The sequence below is a fragment of the Limulus polyphemus genome, unplaced genomic scaffold (genome assembly GCF_000517525.1).
Source record: "Limulus polyphemus unplaced genomic scaffold, Limulus_polyphemus-2.1.2 Scaffold1673, whole genome shotgun sequence".
NCBI lineage: Eukaryota > Metazoa > Arthropoda > Merostomata > Xiphosura > Limulidae > Limulus > Limulus polyphemus.
This window is the reverse complement of record NW_013667283.1, coordinates 122016-141723: the sequence shown is the minus strand read 5'-3', so window position 1 is coordinate 141723 and position 19708 is coordinate 122016. Positions and strand designations below refer to the sequence as shown.

At 30.5% G+C, this 19708-nt stretch overlaps 1 protein-coding gene across 3 annotated transcripts in view; it reads right to left on the bottom strand.

The window, feature by feature from the left end:
• LOC106464515 (protein NDRG3-like) overlaps positions 1-19401 on the bottom strand; it is a 53440-nt gene extending 34039 nt beyond the window's left edge. Inside the window, exons 1-7 of one of the 3 annotated variants that reach the window (XM_013924662.2) lie at positions 19115-19401; positions 16745-16841; positions 15414-15513; positions 9516-9636; positions 8874-8936; positions 3437-3497; positions 2595-2759 (exon numbers count right to left, since the gene is read on the bottom strand). In XM_013924662.2, coding sequence (XP_013780116.1) covers positions 2595-2759; positions 3437-3497; positions 8874-8936; positions 9516-9636; positions 15414-15513; positions 16745-16840 — 606 coding nt within the window. In that variant the 5' untranslated portion in view covers position 16841; positions 19115-19401. Of the gene's footprint in view, positions 1-2594; positions 2760-3436; positions 3498-8873; positions 8937-9515; positions 9637-15413; positions 15514-16744; positions 16842-19030; positions 19053-19114 lie in introns of those variants that run through there. The other 2 variants (XM_022392251.1, XM_022392252.1) reach the window with 2 other exon arrangements.
• Positions 19402-19708: the final 307 nt, after the last annotated feature.

Here is a 19708-nt window from a genome sequence, read left to right as displayed (position 1 = left end):
TGGGCAGCTTTTAAAAGTAAAAACTGCAAGTGTAATACACACACAAATAACATAACACTGTGCCGTATTTACTTAATGTTGAGCAGTTGCACTATATCCTAGGGGAGGGCATAATTATTAATTAAAAGGCATTATAGGCCAGAGGAAATTTTGTGACCCTTCACACCTGTGCCCAGGGGTGACTGCCCCCCCTTGCCTCCCTCTTGCTACACCACTGGATAGGGGTTCTTATTTTATATTCTATCTTGTCAATATTGGTAATTTGAGTTTCTAATTCATAAGAAACTATAAACTTTGTATTTGGACATAACAAACATCTAATTTGAACCAAAGCTGCATTCAACATGCCATATGACACATAAAAATCAATATTGAGGAATTTTGTTTTAATATTTACTTTTAAATTAAGGAATTGACTAACATATAATAATAATGTCTGAATTATAATGTACAACTTGATATCAAACTTATTGGCATACATTCATAAAATAGTAGTTCAATAAAATTTTCAATGTAAGTCTACAAAATATATGACATGCCCTTTGACCCTTGACCATAGGAAAACCTATAGCGATATAGTTAATTAAGTATTGTTATAAAAAATTTGTCATAGAATATATGAAGTCAAACAGTTAAATGCTCCAAGTGCAAAGTGATTTTTATGTTAAGATCAAACATACTTTTCTTCATCTGAAACGATGTAACAAACTTTTCTGTGACAACATTCTTGGTTGAAATAAATTTACATTTACTAAATATACTTTCTTTTCAATAAATTATAAGTTCTTGTATTTATGTGTGTTGTTTGAATAAAACAAACTTAAGCAAAATTATTCACTAAATAAGGACTTCAGTCAGTGGAATATTTTGCTATCATCTACCACATTCTCTAAGCCTAATCAGACTTACTTTATATCATAAACGAAAATTTCCAAAACTTTGAAATAAATATAATTTAACATAAAAACAATTACATTTTAGAAACAAAAAGAACATCTGAAGAAACTTAATAAAAATTGCAAATCTGTGATTTGTTTCTAACTCTTCTAAACTTCCATTACATTTGGTGTTTCTTCTCTGCAGGACTGAGATCTTGTAATTTTCCTACAAAACCACAAGTTACTCCTCAAACCAATTTATTCATTCTACACTGGTTTAAATAAGTTATAATCTGCTCTATCCAACAGTATTTAAACTTTGCCTACAGCTATTTTCAAAGCTGAGCAACAATTACTAGTCATTCTAACCATATGCTGCAAGATCATAAAATGGTATAAAGAGGCTATCCTCTAATAAAGGCAGAGAAAAAAAAATGATAAACATGACAAAGAAAATAAATAATTGTATTCTCAAGGGCTGAAAGTTTCTTATCAAATATAAACCTATACATTTCGATGGGCAAACAAATCCAACAAAATCAGTATATACATATAGGCAAGGCTACTCGAAGCTCTGCAGAAATATAAGTTAGATCTTTTTTTTTTCTTTGCTAATTACACTAAATAAATGTGATAAAATGAAAAAATATAAATTCTAAAATGTTTTTGAGTAGCATAGTGAGAATTATTATCTTTTACTTAAATTTTGAGATTTGATATGTACTCAACGCCTGAAAAGTGCTCAGTGTTTTCAAAAGGTTTAATACAAGTTTTTTTTCTTTATTACTCAACAAATTAAACTAACTCCTAGGTAACTCTATTATAGTAAGTTTCAGCTACATGAGCAAATTGGCACTTGAGGCTGATTTGAAAATCTAGACAATACAGAAGGTTGAGAAGTTATATTAAAATGGTTCTGAATATGCAATTCAGCAAGTCACATAACAATCACAGCTGATACATAATTGTGGTGGAATAGAATGCTCCAAAACTAAATTTTGACATTATATGGCTTTTTGTAGGTAGTAAATGCCACCAAAAACTGATCACTTTTGTGAATGGTATGTAACATCTCTTTCATACACTCAGATCATAAGGATTTGTTCAGATCAACCATTTAGAATTTCTAAAATGGGAATACCACTTTATGGAATTGGAAAGGAAAGTAGTATGGATAAACCTAGGGCACAAGGAACATACAAAGATTGAACAAAACAAGTCATATCACAGATGTGATAAGCAAAGTATGGTGTCTTCTAACAGCTTATTTGCATGAACACAAAGGGCAAGGGTAAAATACATTTAAAACAACTATAGAATGACTGATATTTTCTCTTAAGGGTGTTTTAAGAATAATTGTCAAATATACTATTAAATGCCGTATTATTGCACTGATGTAATAATGCAATCTATTCATTTTTAAAGATCATCATAACTAAAGTTAATTTCAAGTATAATGAGAACACTTAAACCAAATATGAGAAATAAATTCATACCTACTTTTCTGTATCTGGTATCTACTACTCATAGGTCAACATTTAACATATATTTATATATGTACTTTTAGTTAAAATGCATTCTTGGGTATACCTTAACCAATTCATAACTTTTTAGTTTAAAGTAAGCAATGATTTTCTCATCAAGATTTACTGATATCTTTACTCTGAAATGCATTTTCAAAAACATCATGATGAAGCATATAATACATGTACACACCTTCCCAAAGTGGTGCCACAGTAAGTACTCTAATGCTGAGGATGTCATTCCTGAAGATCGTAGATACATGGCATTTATTTTCTGGTAACCCCACTCAGTCCAGCTAGCAACCCTGGAAGTGCAGTTGACTAAAAACAGTCCATCCACAAAATCTGGATACTGAAGCTAAATTTGATGATGTTACACATGGAAAAAAAAATAACTTCTACATTCATATCTAAATCAACTTTTATCAGTCAGTATAGGTCTTTTAGTTGTCTTATGTGCAGCTCAGTAAAAATTAAATACTAATTACACAAGATGGTTCAAAAGTCACAGAGTTTAATACTAATCTCTTTTGAATTTAAAATGTTTCACATTAATGTAATAAGAATATATGTGAACAACACATAAGCCTGGCATACAAACTGACAAAGATCCTCAATTTGAATAGAGGTCAACTGACAAGTAAAAAACAATATTAGTAACATTAATAAACTACAATAAAAAATTTGAACACTTTACATCTTTAATATGCAACCTAACTATGAATCAACTGCAAAAGATACTTTAAGTAAAATTTACAAATTAAAAATAAAGATGAAAAACATGCAGTACACACTTCTCTAAAAAACCAAATGATTGAAAAAAAAGAAGAGATAATGAAGTAATTCACACCTGCAGTACGAAATTAAATTGATTATTTCATGTCACGTAAAAACTTGTAATCAAGAATCCAAGGAGACGAAAAACTTATTCTAGAACTTCAAAAAATTGGCAGTATTTTAATTCTTAACTCTTTAAACTTAAAATTATTTTCTTGTTAAGAACACCACATTCTAACAAAAGAATGAAACACTTACAGCAAATTTTGCCAAAATGTTAGCACCAGCTCCCACACCCAAACCAACGAAATGTTTCAAACTAGAAATGAAAAAATTAACATTTCATTACTTAAAATTAATTGATTTCAGACTATAATAAAAAGTTAACTATAAACCTACTTCAATAATGCAGCTTTGTGTGGGTAAAAAAGCTATTTTATTTTGATGTTTCTCTGCTAGAAATCTGCTATAAACAAGTCATGATAGCAGTTATAAAAGAAATTTCTATCCTGCATTATAATGCAATTTCACATGGTTCTTAAAGAATCATCAAATGTAATTTAGACTATTAAGGTAAAGATATTTATCATATTGTTAGAGAATACTTCTTTCTTTGGCAAGTTCTTTTAAATTATCTATGAAAATAATTCAAACTTCATTCAAACTTATTATTGCAAACTTGAAAACTGTTGTAACTTGTAAATCTAAGTTATCAGCCTTGCTAACTGTACTATACAACGTAAACCAAAATTAACTTATTTGTACAATTTACTGTGATAGCAAACACTAAAAACAATTCTCTGTTCTGAAACAACTTTCTTTTATCTCAACTTGGCATGAATTTAGAAATTTCTAGTGATGTTTTCTCTAGCTAAATAATACATTACAACATTAAAAATATGTAGCTTAAAATAATATTAAACAGGAAAGAAGTTACCTTACCCAACAAGAAAATAATTTACTCATAAAACTAGTCATTCATGAGTCATAACGAGTGTCCAGTTCAATATTTCATTGGACAATCAATATCATAGCATACCTTACGGCTTAGACAGTGTATCACTAAGAGCATCATAAACTTTGACATTATTTAATAAACACAAGGAAACAACCCTCTATATACAGACTTGGTCATTCTGACCAACCTTGCAATTATACAAACTATAGCTTTTAATGTATTATTTGCATCTTCACAAAATTTGACTTCCAGTAAACATTACAAGTCTTTCGCACACAAAAAATCAGATTTATTAGCTCCTCAAACACGAGCAAACTTTGCTAATATCCAGCCAAAATTCTCTATTTACCCAGCCAATGGTGACAGTGTCTGATAACATTTATGTCTCTTTGGCTGAAAACTAATACAAACCATGTTATTATCCAAAAAATTAAGAAAATTGAAGTTTTATAAGGTATAGTGATAATTATTAGGAAATCATGAAAACAATTTCAGCAAAATTGTTTAAAGAGTGAAGATAGTATTTTCATATTGCTTTGTCTGGAAATTTATGGAGTCTCAGTCAGATTCTGAATAGTCTGAGTTCATCTTACAGTTTTCAAATTTTATTTGCATAACTTCTAGAACCTTTTATAATAATATTGTTGTAAGCTACACTTTTAACACTGTAACATGTTTATTAGCTAAATGGAGCTGTGGGTCATAAATAATGACTTAAGATAGGCCTAGAAAGTTCTAAAGATTCAGTGTGAAGTGTTCTAGTACATTCAAAGCCAGATTATAAATACTGGATAGCTGTTTCAAGAGTAGAGTGAGCTGAATGATAGTCGTGGATATAGTTAACAAAGTGCAGAGTTACTTCAAGATACAGAGTTGAAAGAGTTGGTGTGTTTTCATGAAATATTTAGATCTTTGTTTGCTATCACACTTACTGGGATATTTTGTAAAGTATGTTGATTTTAGGTTAATCCTAATATTGTTATAGACATTTGAATGGCATTTGTAATGTAGGCCTATAACAAGTTACAGCAGTATACAAGTGTTAAAGTTTGCAGAAATGGTAAAGGAAGAAATAATTGTTTTGAAATTTCGCGCACACCTACATGAGAGCTATCTGCGCTAGCCGTCCCTAATTTAGCAGTGTAAGACTAAAGGGAAGACAGCTAGTCATCAGCACCAACCGCCAACTCTTGGGCTACTCTTTTATCAACGAATAGTGTGATTGACCATCACATTATAATGCTCCCATGGCTGAAAGGGTGAGAATGTTTGGAAGGACGGAGATTTGAACCCGTGACCTGCAGATTGCAAGTTTAGCTCCCTAACCACCTGGCCATGCCGGGCCTGGAAGAAATAGACTAATTTGTGATTGGAATGTGGTCTGGACATTAAATTATTTTCAACAGATAATTTCCAAGAACCTGCCAACAAAAGAATAATGTTACAACAATATCAAAAGCTTTTTTTTTCCCAGTAAAACTTCACATTTTATGTTATTTTCTTTGCTCTAACACTACACAAGCTTGATCCATCTGACCAACCTTGTAATCATCATAAAAAAAAAAAAAATCGACATTACCCTTAAAGTACAATTATTATTCTTAAACAGCCTCAGGCTCATAAGAATTTACATCATAATTTCATCATTTTATCTTTTATTGATCTTTAAATCATTTATAATTACTAAACGTTTAAAAAAGCTATAAACACCTAGTGAGCACATCGCTCACATTACAGTAAAACAAGGTATTGAATTTACTTAATGCTTATGACTACCTCACTGAAATTTTTTTTTTTATTTAATTCTTTTCATTTATGTTTTCTTATTTAACCTAATAAGTTTTGACACTTTATATTTTGGTTACTTTTATAACAATAAATCAAAAATATACAAACAAAATTGAATTACTTAATGCTTGTGCCTACTTCACAGATTTTTTAAAAATCAAACTCTTTTAATTTATGTTTTCCTATTTAACCTAACAAGTTTCTACACCATATCAGAAGCTCGAATGTGGGTGGAAAAAATATCTGAAATGGGCAATTTGGAACAAACAAGCATCACATGATATTGAAAAGTGAAGATTGAAAATTTATTTAAATATATACTTTTGAAATTAAGAAATCAAAACTTATATTAAAATTTATTAACTAAGTTTTGATGCAAAGTTCCTTTTGATCATTAAGCAGTTTAAAAGAATTTATAATTTATATTTATTTCCTAACTTTTTATGGTGGTTGCGAGGTCAGTCAAATTAACCAAACCCGTATAGAGTTAGGGTAGATTAAATAACAGATAAAATATAAAATTTTACTAAAAACAAACATTTGAAATGTATTTAGGAGGTTTTATAGATTACACAAATGAAGTTTTTTATAATCATAACACAAAAATCACTTCACGCTTGTAGTAGCAACAAAACAGTTTCAATGTATTCACAAACAAATTTTTAGTAAAAATACTTCATTAAAAAAATCTGATTTTTTTGTATAAAAGACTTTTAATTTTTACTAAAGGTCTAACAAATTTTATAAAGGTACACATACTGCATTCAAAGTTATAGTATAAATACTTAACATGTGCAAATGTGTATACAAAACACATGTATTTTATACCAAGCCCATCAGAAAAGGGTTAAAAGACCAGTAAAACTTTTTAGTACTTAACATAAATTGACATTCATTTACAATAATACTTAACTCTTTCAACCAGGGCTCATTCCAAGGGACCGACCTCATAACCATTTTGAGCTTGTTATAGTTTTCATAACTTTTAAATTAGTAAGAGAATGTTCACGAAAATTTGACAGTTTATCAGTAAACATTACAATGCTTTCATAAGCAAAATATGTAATTTTTTATTAAGTCTTAAGGTGTTTATAAAGCCTTTTTCACATATTGCCCATCTATCATGCAAAGTAATTTTAACTTAACATTAAAAATACTTTTATGCATCAGAAAATTTCGAAATTTCACATGCGAAATCTTTATAATGTCCAAATAGTTATCAAACATTTCTAACGAAGAAACTTTAGATTTTATCTGTTATTTTCAGTACTTAATCTCTCTAAGGGTTTGATAAATTTGACCGATCTCACAACCGACATAAAAAAAAAATAGGAAATAAACATAAATTATGCATCTTTCATTCCAGAATGAACACAAATTATAACACAAAAACATAAAAATTTAGACTAGATAGCTTAAATCTCATAACATTACACATTTATGTATATTTATTATTTTTATTACATTGACCTTTCACCTATGCCTGGCTAAAAATACAGAAGTTACAACAACACGGCTCACGTGCACCCATGTTACTTTATCAAATAACATAAAGGTGACCCTTGGTCTGTACAAAGTAACTTGTCTTGGCTGTGTTTTAATTGACTAGTATTTTGTGAAATACAGTCACGTTTCAATTGTTATACGTTATACATATGTATATAGATTATTGCTATTTTGAAATAAGTTCTTAAAGTTATTTTTCCTAAAACATAGAACAGTAAATAAAGAAGTAAAGTGAACAATTATCTCTTCTAGTTACGACCTTTGTACTCGATTGCTGCTTGATGTAGATTGCTAAACCTTTAAATAGTTTGCACGTGGAGGACATGAAACAAAATATTTTTTTTAAGGTTTTATATATACTTTTGAATGACTAAAAAATCATAAATTGCTACATCAATACCATAGAATTCTACTATAATTTATCAAATGTGTAACTAAGCTGTATTTGGGTCTAAAAAAATATGAAGATTGAGCAGACTAAAGACACAACCTACCTCATTGAAATCTTGATTTAAAAGAAAGAAATGATGCTAGGTACATTAGAAAGACTAAGAAAACCACTAGGGGGACATTCTGAGCTTCCAATTGGTTAGTCATGTCATATATAGAAGTAAGTGTTTATAAGGGAGTGTTTCCAAAAATGGAAGGAGATGAGCAGGATGCCACTATGTTTGATTTATTACGTGAGCAATATCTTAGCAAATGGAAAATATAAGACCTTCTTATTTTATATTCTAGCCAATCAATATCTGTAATTTAAGTTTCTAATTCATATGAAACTATAGATTTAGTATTTTGACTTCACAAACATCTAATTTGAACCAGTGCTGCATTCAACATACCACATGACACATAAAAATTGATGTTTATCTGTGTTTCTTTAATATTTATTAACAAACTGAGTAATGTACAGTTTTAAAATTTGAATTATAATCTATAGTTTGATACTAAAATTACTGACATAAATACATGAAATAGTAATTCAATAAAATTTTGAATGTGAGTCAACAAACGAGACGACACGGCCTTTTACCTGTGACCTGTATTGAAATTGTTAAGTATATAACCTACAATACGTGTTTTAATACAAATGAGTATTTACTTTCTTAAAAAAATGAAATATTTATTTTCTTGAAACATGAAGTTGTTATGAAAGTTTTCATTTTTGGCTACAAATGATATTAAAAATTCACAACAACATTATTGCTATGTTTGGAAGTAAGTCTCATTACTCCTATATGATTTTTAGCATGCACATTAGATTAAAATATGCTTTATTGTAAGCCACTGTCAACAACACCTTTATCTCTGTACCAGGGTTGATTAGCCAGGTAAGTTACAGCATTTGTTCTTTGCTACTTAGAATAAGAATATGACATAAAAATGTTGAATAAGTTTTCTATTGTATTAAAAGCGTAATATTTATTCAAACAGGATACCTACTTATAAAAATTGACAACGCTTAAGACCATCTCTGCTAATTGATCCACTGTAGGATAGACATAACTGAAAAAAAAAAGAAAGTCAGACAAGAATATCATGGTAAACAACAGTTTATCAGCATGGCAGTACCGGTCAGTTTATTAAAAGAGGAACATGAAAGTGAAATCAGATTTTTAAATAAAGAAGAATGTTATGTAGGTAATCTAATAAATACTATCTACATTGGAAATAATGCTGACACTGATGAAAACTAACAGGACATTTCTTGTAACATCAAAAACCTATATTTCTTTCACGTATATTTAATAATAAAAATATACGATGTAGTTCCATTTCATGAAGTTAAAGCTAATACAATATTCTAAACTTTGAATTACTAAAATATATGAAAGCTAAAGCATCTTAACAATATTCCTTTAAGAACTGACAAACATATTAAGGTTTGAAAACAAGAATTTCACCATATTCCAACACAGGCTAAGTAGCTAAACATTATGTTATCTGAAGACAATTTCATGAATACATCTCTCAAACAGTGTAGAAATTTTCATAAAAGTATTAAAAAACTTATTTCCAAAAAAGAAAGTTAAAACAGAGCTAAGGAAGCAACAAGTATAATTTTCCAAGATTAATCAAACAAACCCCTCTGGAAAAGATGGTGCCCCCTCTTCCTGTCCTGGAGCATTGATGTGGTAAACACAGAAGCTTCGTAATAAAACACGCATGTCCACATAGTTGAAAAATGATTGAAAGTTTGATACACCTAAAAAAAACATCAGTAAGAAGTTGAAAAAAATCAGAGAAAAAACACAAAGAACACTACCACTGCATAGGTTACAACTTCACTTACTTAATTTTCACTGATTTTATAAACATTCTTATATAATAGCAAGTTTTGTTACCGATAACATGTAGTTAAAACTCTAACGGTGATACATTTTGCACCATCATCCACATACAATGCATTGCAATTCCTCAACATTTTTTGTTTTAGAGTAGCCAAAATTTGCCTGTTTTTAAGCTTTAAGCAATATCTGCACTAACGGTACAATCTACCACTAAATAAAATTAAACTTTATTTAAAAGAAGTTTCACTTATACGTCAAATAATTCTATTGGTAGTTTTTTCTTATTACCACTTATTGCTACTTTGAACAAAGGTGTAATCATTGAACTGACAAACAATACAGAAAAATTCTTGCTACATTTCTATAATTACTGATAATAGTGTGAAGGTTACCATAGAATTAGTTTGCAATTTGTATTTAGTAATTAAAATATAATAAAAATGTACTTGCAATTATAGAGCAGGCCAGCAAACAGTATACTACAGATAAATCAAGGTAATTCTAACTACCACAGCATAATAATTCTCAATTTTTATAAATTACATGTTTAATAGTGCATCTCTTAACAACATTTATTAACTGAAATCAGTGTGTTGTTCTTCAGAAAGCACCATATTTTCTACCTTTAATAACTTAAAAATATAAACACAAGTCCACCATCACACATTTTTCATATAGATATATGTGCTTTCACAGCAAGTATAAGCTTTGCATACAAGAAGACTGCCTTGTACAATAATGATATTTTGATAGTTACACACAGTCAAGGAATGTGCCTCATTTTGATATTTTTGGGCTTTCTCATGGATTAATTTGTTAGAAACCTACTTTTAAGCTTATGTCTACTTTCTAGTGACATTAGCAGACAATGTTTAAGTTAAGAAACACCCTGAGGTTAAACTCTCCCTACTTTCATCTATGGAATTCCAAATGACATGGGTGCACCTGCATATGGATCATACTATTTTTGTATATATAATGCTATACTCTCTAAGTCTAGAACAGAATATCTTCAAAATAAGTTGATAATTCAAATATCTCTTTTTGCTTTCTAGAAGCATTGCTCAATGTTTTGTGCATTCGTTTACTTGTTTTTTGGGTTTTTTCTGAATAAGGACTGATTTTACTTGGTTCAACATTGTATCCAGCCTTTTCTCTACAATTAAATCAAATCAAAACTATTATTTTGGCTTCTAATATACAATCTGGTCATTACTTCTGTTATTTGTAGTTCCCAAAAATGTAATAAGTGTACCTGAAAATACAATAGCGTAAGGTAATAAGGTTTAAATTTTGGTGCTATGACCACAGGATTTGTTTTAGTAGAGTTCTCTGATTTTTCAAAGGTGTACTTTTTGTTACTTCTTTGTACAATGAAAAGACATGGGAATGCTAACTTGCAGACAAAAGATTTATGAAAAAATTGACAAGTTTAACACTGAGGGTAGACCATAATCGGAAAGAGAAGTTCTAATTTACCCTGTATGTATGCTTTTCATCAATCCTGCATGTCAACTATCTTAATCTGGCTACAAACTCAGAAAATGGAACTGCTGCCTAGACCTCCATATCTGCTGCAAGTTTCTACCCCTATATGTAACCCTTAAAATGCAGACCATTGATGGTTGACATGGTAAACTGCAGGCTGATGGTTTCAAGACTGATGACTAGGGAGGTTTGCACACAACATCCAAACTACTGCCAATAACGGCAGCCCAATCCCAAAACCCTAGTTGTTATCACCCTTAACTCTTTCGAGACGGGTCATGGGTGAAAGGCCATGTTATCTCGTTTGTTGACTCGCATTAAAAATTTTATTTAACTACTATTTCATGAATTTATGTCAATAAATTTGGTATCAAACTGTAGATTATAACTCAAATTTTAGTACTATACATTACACAGTTTTTTAATTTAAAAGTAAATAAAAAAAAAACACAGATAAATATGAATTTTTGTGTGTCACGTGGTATGTTGAATGCAGCACTGGTTCAAATTAGATGTTTCTGAAGTCAAAATACTAAGTCTATAGTTTCGTACGAATTAAAAACTCAACTTATCGATATTGACAAGCTAGCATATAAAATAAGAAGGTCTTATCTTTTCTATTTGCTAAGATATTGCTCATGTACTGAATCAAACACAGTGGCACCCTGCCCATCTCTTTTCATATTTGGAAACACTCCCTTATATACACTTACTTCTACATCAAACAGCACCAGAGTACAAAGGTCATAAAAAGAAGCAATAATTGTTTGCTTTACTTCTTTATTTACTGTTCCATGTTTTAAGAAAAATAACTTTAAGAAGTTATCTCAAAATAGCAATAATCTATATAGATATATCATGTATAATAATTTAAATGTAACTGTATTTTACAAAATACTAGTCTACTAAAACACAGACAAAGGTCAGTTTTATGTTATTTGATACGGTAACATGAGTGCATGTGTGCCACATCACTGTGACTTCTGTATTGTTAGCCAGGCATGGCTGAAAGGTCAATATAATAAAAATAATAAATATATATAAATGTATAATGTTATGAGATTTAAGCTATTTCGTCTAAACATTTATGTTTTCGTGTTATAATATGTGTTCATTCTAGAATGAAAGAAGCATAATTTATATTTATTTCCTAATTTCATATGGTGGTTGTGAGATCGGCAAATATACCAAACCTGTACAGAGATTAATTACCAAAAATAACAGATAAAATATAAAGTTTTTTCTTAAGAAATGTTTGATAACTGTCTGGGCATTATAAAGATTTCACATGTAAAATTTCAAACTTTTCTGATGCATAAAATATTTTTAATATTAAAATGAAAATTACTTTGCATGATAGATAGGCAACATACGAAAAGAAAAAAAACACATTGCTTTACAAACCTTAAGACTTAATAAAAAAAATGATATTTTGTGTATGAAAGCATTGTAATGTTAACTGATAATCTGCCACATTTCGTTAATATTCACTTACTAATTTAAAAGTTATAGCATGAAAACTATAACAAGCACTAAATGGTTATGAGGTCAGTCTCAGGGGTCAAGCCCATGCTGAAATAGTTAAGAAATTATCTAACGTATAATACTAAAATTTGAATTATAATCTAGAATTTGATATCAAACTTATTGATATAAACTTATAAAATAGTAGTTCAATAAAATTTTGAATGCAAGTCAACAAACGCGATAACATGGCCTTTGACAAGTGACCCGTCGCAATAGGGTTAACCAGCCAAAGGTGACTGGAGATACCACTTGGGGATGAAGTTTGCCAGTTGGAGCTATAAGTAAAGAAAAAGATCATGTGGGGACAGACGAGAGATTTTCTGAGATAGGATAAATGCTGCTTGGACCACAGAGGTTTGTGACAAACCTTGAATTCATGCATAATTGGAAGACAAGTTTCCTATTGCAACTCACTGTTCTACTACCTGGGAGCAGGGACAAAACACCAACCTCACTCAGTGCCCCTGACACTATAGATGCCTCAGCCTAGTAATGGCCAAGATATCATTAAAAATGTACTTGTTTCAATAGTCTTAGGACCCTGTGATCAAGGTGAAGATTTCTCCTCCAATATTAAAAAATTACAGCTACAGACGATCTGAACCACTTAAATGTTTTAAGTAGGTCAGTGTATGCCTGATTTTGAGTCTTGATATGCCAGTGATTGAAATGATCAATCACTAAGATAAAGAGCAACTCCGTGACTAGGTGACAATCATCTAGGTGACTGCATCGAAGCTTCGACCTTGTGGAGAAAAGAGCAATCCCTTAAGCCATGTTTATGGCCATGAGAATGACAAATGAAATGATGCAATTACTTGGATGTTAGATACATCTTCACCCTCCCTAACAAAGATGGTATGTGTGGGTTCCAAGTGGTTACTTGGATCTAGTCACTAGTGATAAAGAAGCCTGCTGTAGATGTATTTCACCCAATCTGTTACCCTAAGATGCTTGCATTACATAAATCTTATTCTGCTGAGGGCTACCTAGCCACAGACACATCACAGCACCTTGATACAGATGCACTGAGTACCATTGAATGGGAAGGGCTTCATAAGGCCTCACATGATGGCTGTGCCACAGGAAATACTTGATAATGCCTCTACCTAAACATCACCATGGAATAGAGGACCAAAGTGTATGCTTTGGTTGTGGGTTGGTAAGTAACTATTAAGTGAACTGCTCATATATATATCCCCACAGCAATTTATGAAAAACTACCTGTTTCACCAAAAAGCTCAGCATATACAAGAGATTCAGGCAAGATATGGCTACCACAACTCCATCAATTGACTCATTTTGTTCTTTCAAATATACTTAATATAGAATACACTGAATTTCAAACTGGTTTCCAAAGGGAAAGATATAGAAAGATAAAGCTCTTTTCACAATGGAGCAATGGTGTATTAACAATTGTGAAGTTTTGCATAAAACTGGAGATAATAATCCCAATTTATTGTAGATATTATTTGGCACAGACCAATTACTTATTCCAATTTGTTTTTTGTAGTAATAATGTTTCTGTTTTGAGGGAAAGCTTTGTCTATTGTGTAAATGTTTTGGCTCACATTGTGAGCATTTGCATGACTTTTCTGCATCCATGGTTAACCCTATATGCATGGGTAGTGGGTCAAAGTGTGATGTCACAAACTATTACAGAGTGTCATTCAACATGGCATCATGAATTTGATGTCAGAGTTATCAACAATTCATCTTGTTCGACGTTGCTGATTCAGCAACAGTACACATTAAAAGAGAGTAAATATTAGAAACAATATACAGGGATATTGAACAGAACTGTAGATGTGCATTTTGGAATTTTTAGAGGCTATTGCAATTGCAATACACAAAAAGTACAATGGATAATATTATATTTATTCTTCATATGAACATCACATTGCATTCCAACTTTCCAGAGTCTAAGTCAGACTGATGTCATCAATTCACACATATCTTGAGTAGAAATACTTTTGTAGCATATCTGATTTTTTGTGCACAACAGGCTTGTACATTCTAGTAAAAGCTTGCCACATTTTGTATAGATACAAGTAGTAAATTCATAAATATAATTAACATTTCCTCTCCAATACAGGGTCTGTCCTTTGGACTGACCCAAAACACTTTTAGTTAAAGGGTTCAATTTTTGTAGGATATAAAAAAAAAGAGTTGAGGTAAAAAAGAGGTAAAAGCACAATACTATGTAAAGTAAGTTACAATAAAGTTTAAATTCACACTAACAGAACATTGCAAATTTAAGGGTTGATCTTTATACAGTATTTTGATCTTGATACATAGTTAAGGAGATTATGATTGTGTATTTGTTTATCATGAACTACAGTGGTGGTTTATAATAGGGATTGCCTGTTTGTTCTTTAATATATAATATTGTTCCACCAATCTACACCAGAAATAGCTATGAGTTTTGTAATAAAACCTTGGAAATATTACTAATTGCATCATTGCACACTGTGTAGGGTAGTTTTTATTTGACTACCTAGCAAATAAGAGCAGCTGTATAACCACTGATACCCAATCATTTTAATGTAGTCTGTTGTTTACATGGAGCCTCATAATCTAATATACATGCACATATGAGCACACATAGAAATTTGATTAATAGTTTAGAGCAAAATAATGGTTTTTGACAGTCAATAATTTACAAAAATGTACTTACAATCCAAGCCGAGATCGTGATAGGTAATTATGGCTGGCTTATTTTGCTCCCCTTGAACAGCAACAAACATAGTTCCTGTTTCAGTCTCAATCTTGTCTTCCTGGATAAAAAACAAAAATACTTAAAGCTGCCATTTTACAGTAGTGTGCATTTTCATAACTAAATACTTAACTTGTTAATATATCAAAAAGAACTGAAACTGTCGAAATTTTAATGAAGTTGAATCTTGTATGTTTTAATTTAGTTTATAAACTTCCATGAAGTAAACCATTATTTTTTTTTTGCATTAAACCCTTCTATGAAATTAAACAAAGGAAACTACTTAAAACTGATTTTATAAAACATACTGTAACATCAATTGTCATTTTCCTTCTGTGTCTTTACAAAATTTTACATGAGCTTGAAAAAAAATAATTTAAAAAGCAATTAATCTCAAATAATCAACATTTTCACTTGAAAGCTTATTTTCTTAACCTACATATGCAAGAAAAGAACACTACAAATTAAAATACTTAAGGATTGCATAATCATATAGCAAATATAGCTTAAAAGGAAAGAATAATTTTTGCATGCTTCCCAAGACAATAAATGCCATTTTGAATTTTCCAACAAATGGCTTAAAATGCTGGAAATATTTTATATTTGTCAAAATGTTGATTACCTGTATGCTTTGCAGTCACCCCTATAATTATTTTTCATATGTAAAATGGATACCAGTTCTAACATCCTATATCGTCAGTTGCCAAGTTATGGTGTCATGTTTTAGCTAATTGTACAATTGTTAAATTTGAAAGGCCTCCTATGTACAGTTGTATAATTTCTGATAAATAGTTATATATTTATTCAATACAGAAGAACCCAAATATAATTTTGTTTATAGTTAGAAAATAACTTAAAACTTTCTTTTAAAGTAAGAAAGAAATAGCTATATCTAAAAACAGCAAGTTTATACAAAATTATTATCATTTTACTATTATACATGTAATACTGCCCAAAACAATTCACTGCAAATTGTGTACCTACAAAGATTATGAATGCCAAACTTGACTGAAGAATACCGGTTTTCCTTAATACTACTTCCCATATCTCTGGCCATTTTATAAAAATCACATCAGCTAAACAAAGAAATTACAAACATACTAGGTTCTATAGATTAGAAAAAGCTATGGTAAAAACTGATGAAAAGTGTCTGTAAACTACTGAATACTACTTGGCTCAGAGTATAGTATTACTTTATACTTGCTAATATTGTATCACACTCCAGTGGCTTTCTGAGTGAGAAATCTTTTTACAATTGAGTACCACCATCTTTTTTTCTCATTAATCCTCACCTGAGAGTATAATTCATTATTTGACAAGTTTCTCATCAAAGGAAGCTGAAGCTCAACACCCTTTAGTTCAATGTGATCTATCATGTCACTTGGCATCCTGGAAGAAAAAAAAAAGTCAGTCATTATAACACAGAAAATTAGACACACACCAACATGTATTATATTCCCTTTAAGATATTAAACTAACCAGTGTTATAAGATTTATTAACTATAGGTAGACAAACAAATACATGTATACATGGTTTGCACTTAATCTTAATAAACTAGCACAGTGCTGATCAGTGTTGCAGTTTTGCTAGTAAAACCTAGAAGGCACTAGTACAAAATTGATAAAAAACATTTCATTGCAAGCTGCTGAGTACAGAAGATTACTGTGATTATGATTAACAAGACTGTTTTACTTGCCAGTGTCATGCCAGTTTTGCAATCTTCATTTGAGATGCATGGTATATCCAGGTTAAGTATTGGGAAATGAGGATAGCACGAACACAGCTTCAATTCATTTACTTGATTGCCAAGGCAATCAACTCATGGGCTAGCTATTTAGAGTCGTACTATCCAGCCTCTTTTAGTTCAGTTCTATGGCAATGTTGTTAAAAATACTGTGATCAAATGTTTACTCATTGGAGGTAATAACAAAATAGAAGTAATTTAAACTGCATCAGTTTCATCACAAAGTCCATAACAAATTCCAACTAAAAGTCTTCTCCCCTATATTCACTAACAGAATTCATATCCTTGCTATAATCTTTCATATCCTCAACTTGAACATGATGTATCTCACATTTTACATATAAATACTCCCCCTTCTTTTCAATACTCTATTCCTAATACACATTCTATAACCCTGTATTTTAAAGAAATTCCTGTTATCAAAATTGTTTACATTTACTCAAGTTTCAGTTATTTCAATCATAACAAAATCCTCCATTCTGACTAATGCTCTAGATTAGTCTTATATTTTATTTCTTATACTTCTAGTGTTACAATATCAACAATTTAGCCAAACCTTAAAACTACTTCTGTACTTTGTTTCTTCACTACATATTTTGTCTAATTTTATTATTTCTGCATGTATTTTATTCTGTCCCTCATCACTGTCCAGTTTAATCTAAAATTTTCCATTATAGCTGAGTTAGTAGCTCTTGCAAACAAGTCAGTCTCTATCCTACTTAAATGTAAACCATCCATTCCAAAAGCTCCCTTTTCCCATTGAACTGATCCAACATTTCCAACCAACCAATTTATTCATCCTTACATATTAAAGTAAGTCTAAATTCAACCCAACAATTAAATCTTAGCAGTATCTCTAATAGACTTAAATTATAATCATTTTCTGTAAATGATCTTATCAACCCCATGTGCTCAACAATTAGCTCTTCTGACCAAACATTACCTACATCATTAGCCCTTCTGTGCACAACAGACTACATCACTGCTAGCATCCTTTACTATATCACTTGCTCTATTAGTTATGTCTTCCACTACCACTTCTGAATAGCATATTTTATCCTTTTCTCCCTATTTACCCCATAGACTATCCTATACATGTTCCATACCAAAGAATCACCTATAACCTCCTTAATTCTTCATTTCCATCTCTATTTCATCTGTCCCTTCTGTTTTCCTTCCCTCACAGAGTTTCTCATTTGCACAAACTAAAAGACTAATGTTCAACTTCAGTGTAGTACACTTGTGGACCTAGATATCTAAGGCCAAAGCAGATTTGTAATTAGTCTTATGTGGCTAAATGTAACTTGTTCCTTTAACTTTTATTACTAGTACTACCAGTAGTACTATTTGTAACATAACCTATCACACTTACAGTATCACTATCAGTACTTCTTTGAAAAAATTTAACATATCACTTATAGTTATAAATTATATACATTATTAAAATAGTAATACTTAAATAAAATTTATAGTAGTGGTAAAATCACATTTCATAAACTACTAGTACTATATTATTATATATATAGTGCCATTGTAATCAGATTCTACATACAATACAATTACAAATTATAATCACATTCTTCTCTCAAATTTCTTCTGAAGTCTAAATAAAAAAAAAAACTGATAACATTATCAGTACTAATAGTAATAGTTAGTAATACTATCACGGTCAGTAAAACTAAAAAGTTTAAGCAGTACTTGTAATGGTGATGTAACTTGTAAGCCTATTCCAGAATTCTAATGTTGTTACTGTTACCGTGGTAGCACTTTAAAGTTTAAGTTTAACCATGGTTAGCTAGGGTAATTCTCTTCAATTTCAATAAACCAGTTTACCATTTCCTTCTCCAAAAGCTTTCACTTTCAAGTTTCAGTATTATTATTCTTTCACAGATTGTATACTATGGCAAAATAAATTACCTGGAGTTGTATATGGCTTCTTAGTATTCTTTGAGTTTGAGATAATATAGCCCCTTTTTTATTATTCAACGTTAACTGTCGTGCCTAACCGGCTAATTCTATTGCCAAATCACTACTTTCTTCACCGAGTGTACTTAGTTATAAATCAAGATCTTAACCTGTATTATCACTTTGCAAAATTTGTCGTTCCAATTTCAATGGTTTGAAAATTTCATTACGCAGTTACTTCTTGGTATAGCATACCAGCTTTGCACTGATTCTACAAAAACTCGTATTTATGAAATAGCGTTTTTTTCATCGAAAACACAGCTCCAACTATCTATATATTACATAATTAGCCTTCAAAAGTCATTGATTTAATTCAATTTGTTATTATTTTTTGTATATGTTGTACTTCAGCAGTCCTTGTACTTTTGAATTAAGTTTAATCAAATAGGAAAAAACATAATACTATATTATATAAGTCTCCAGGTGGCTCAGCGGTAAGTCTGAAGGCTTAAAAGTTAAAACGATAAAAATTGAGGCTCGATACTTGTAATACAGCAGACAGCTCATTGTGTAGCTTTGAGTAACAAGCAAACAAATAAATCTTAT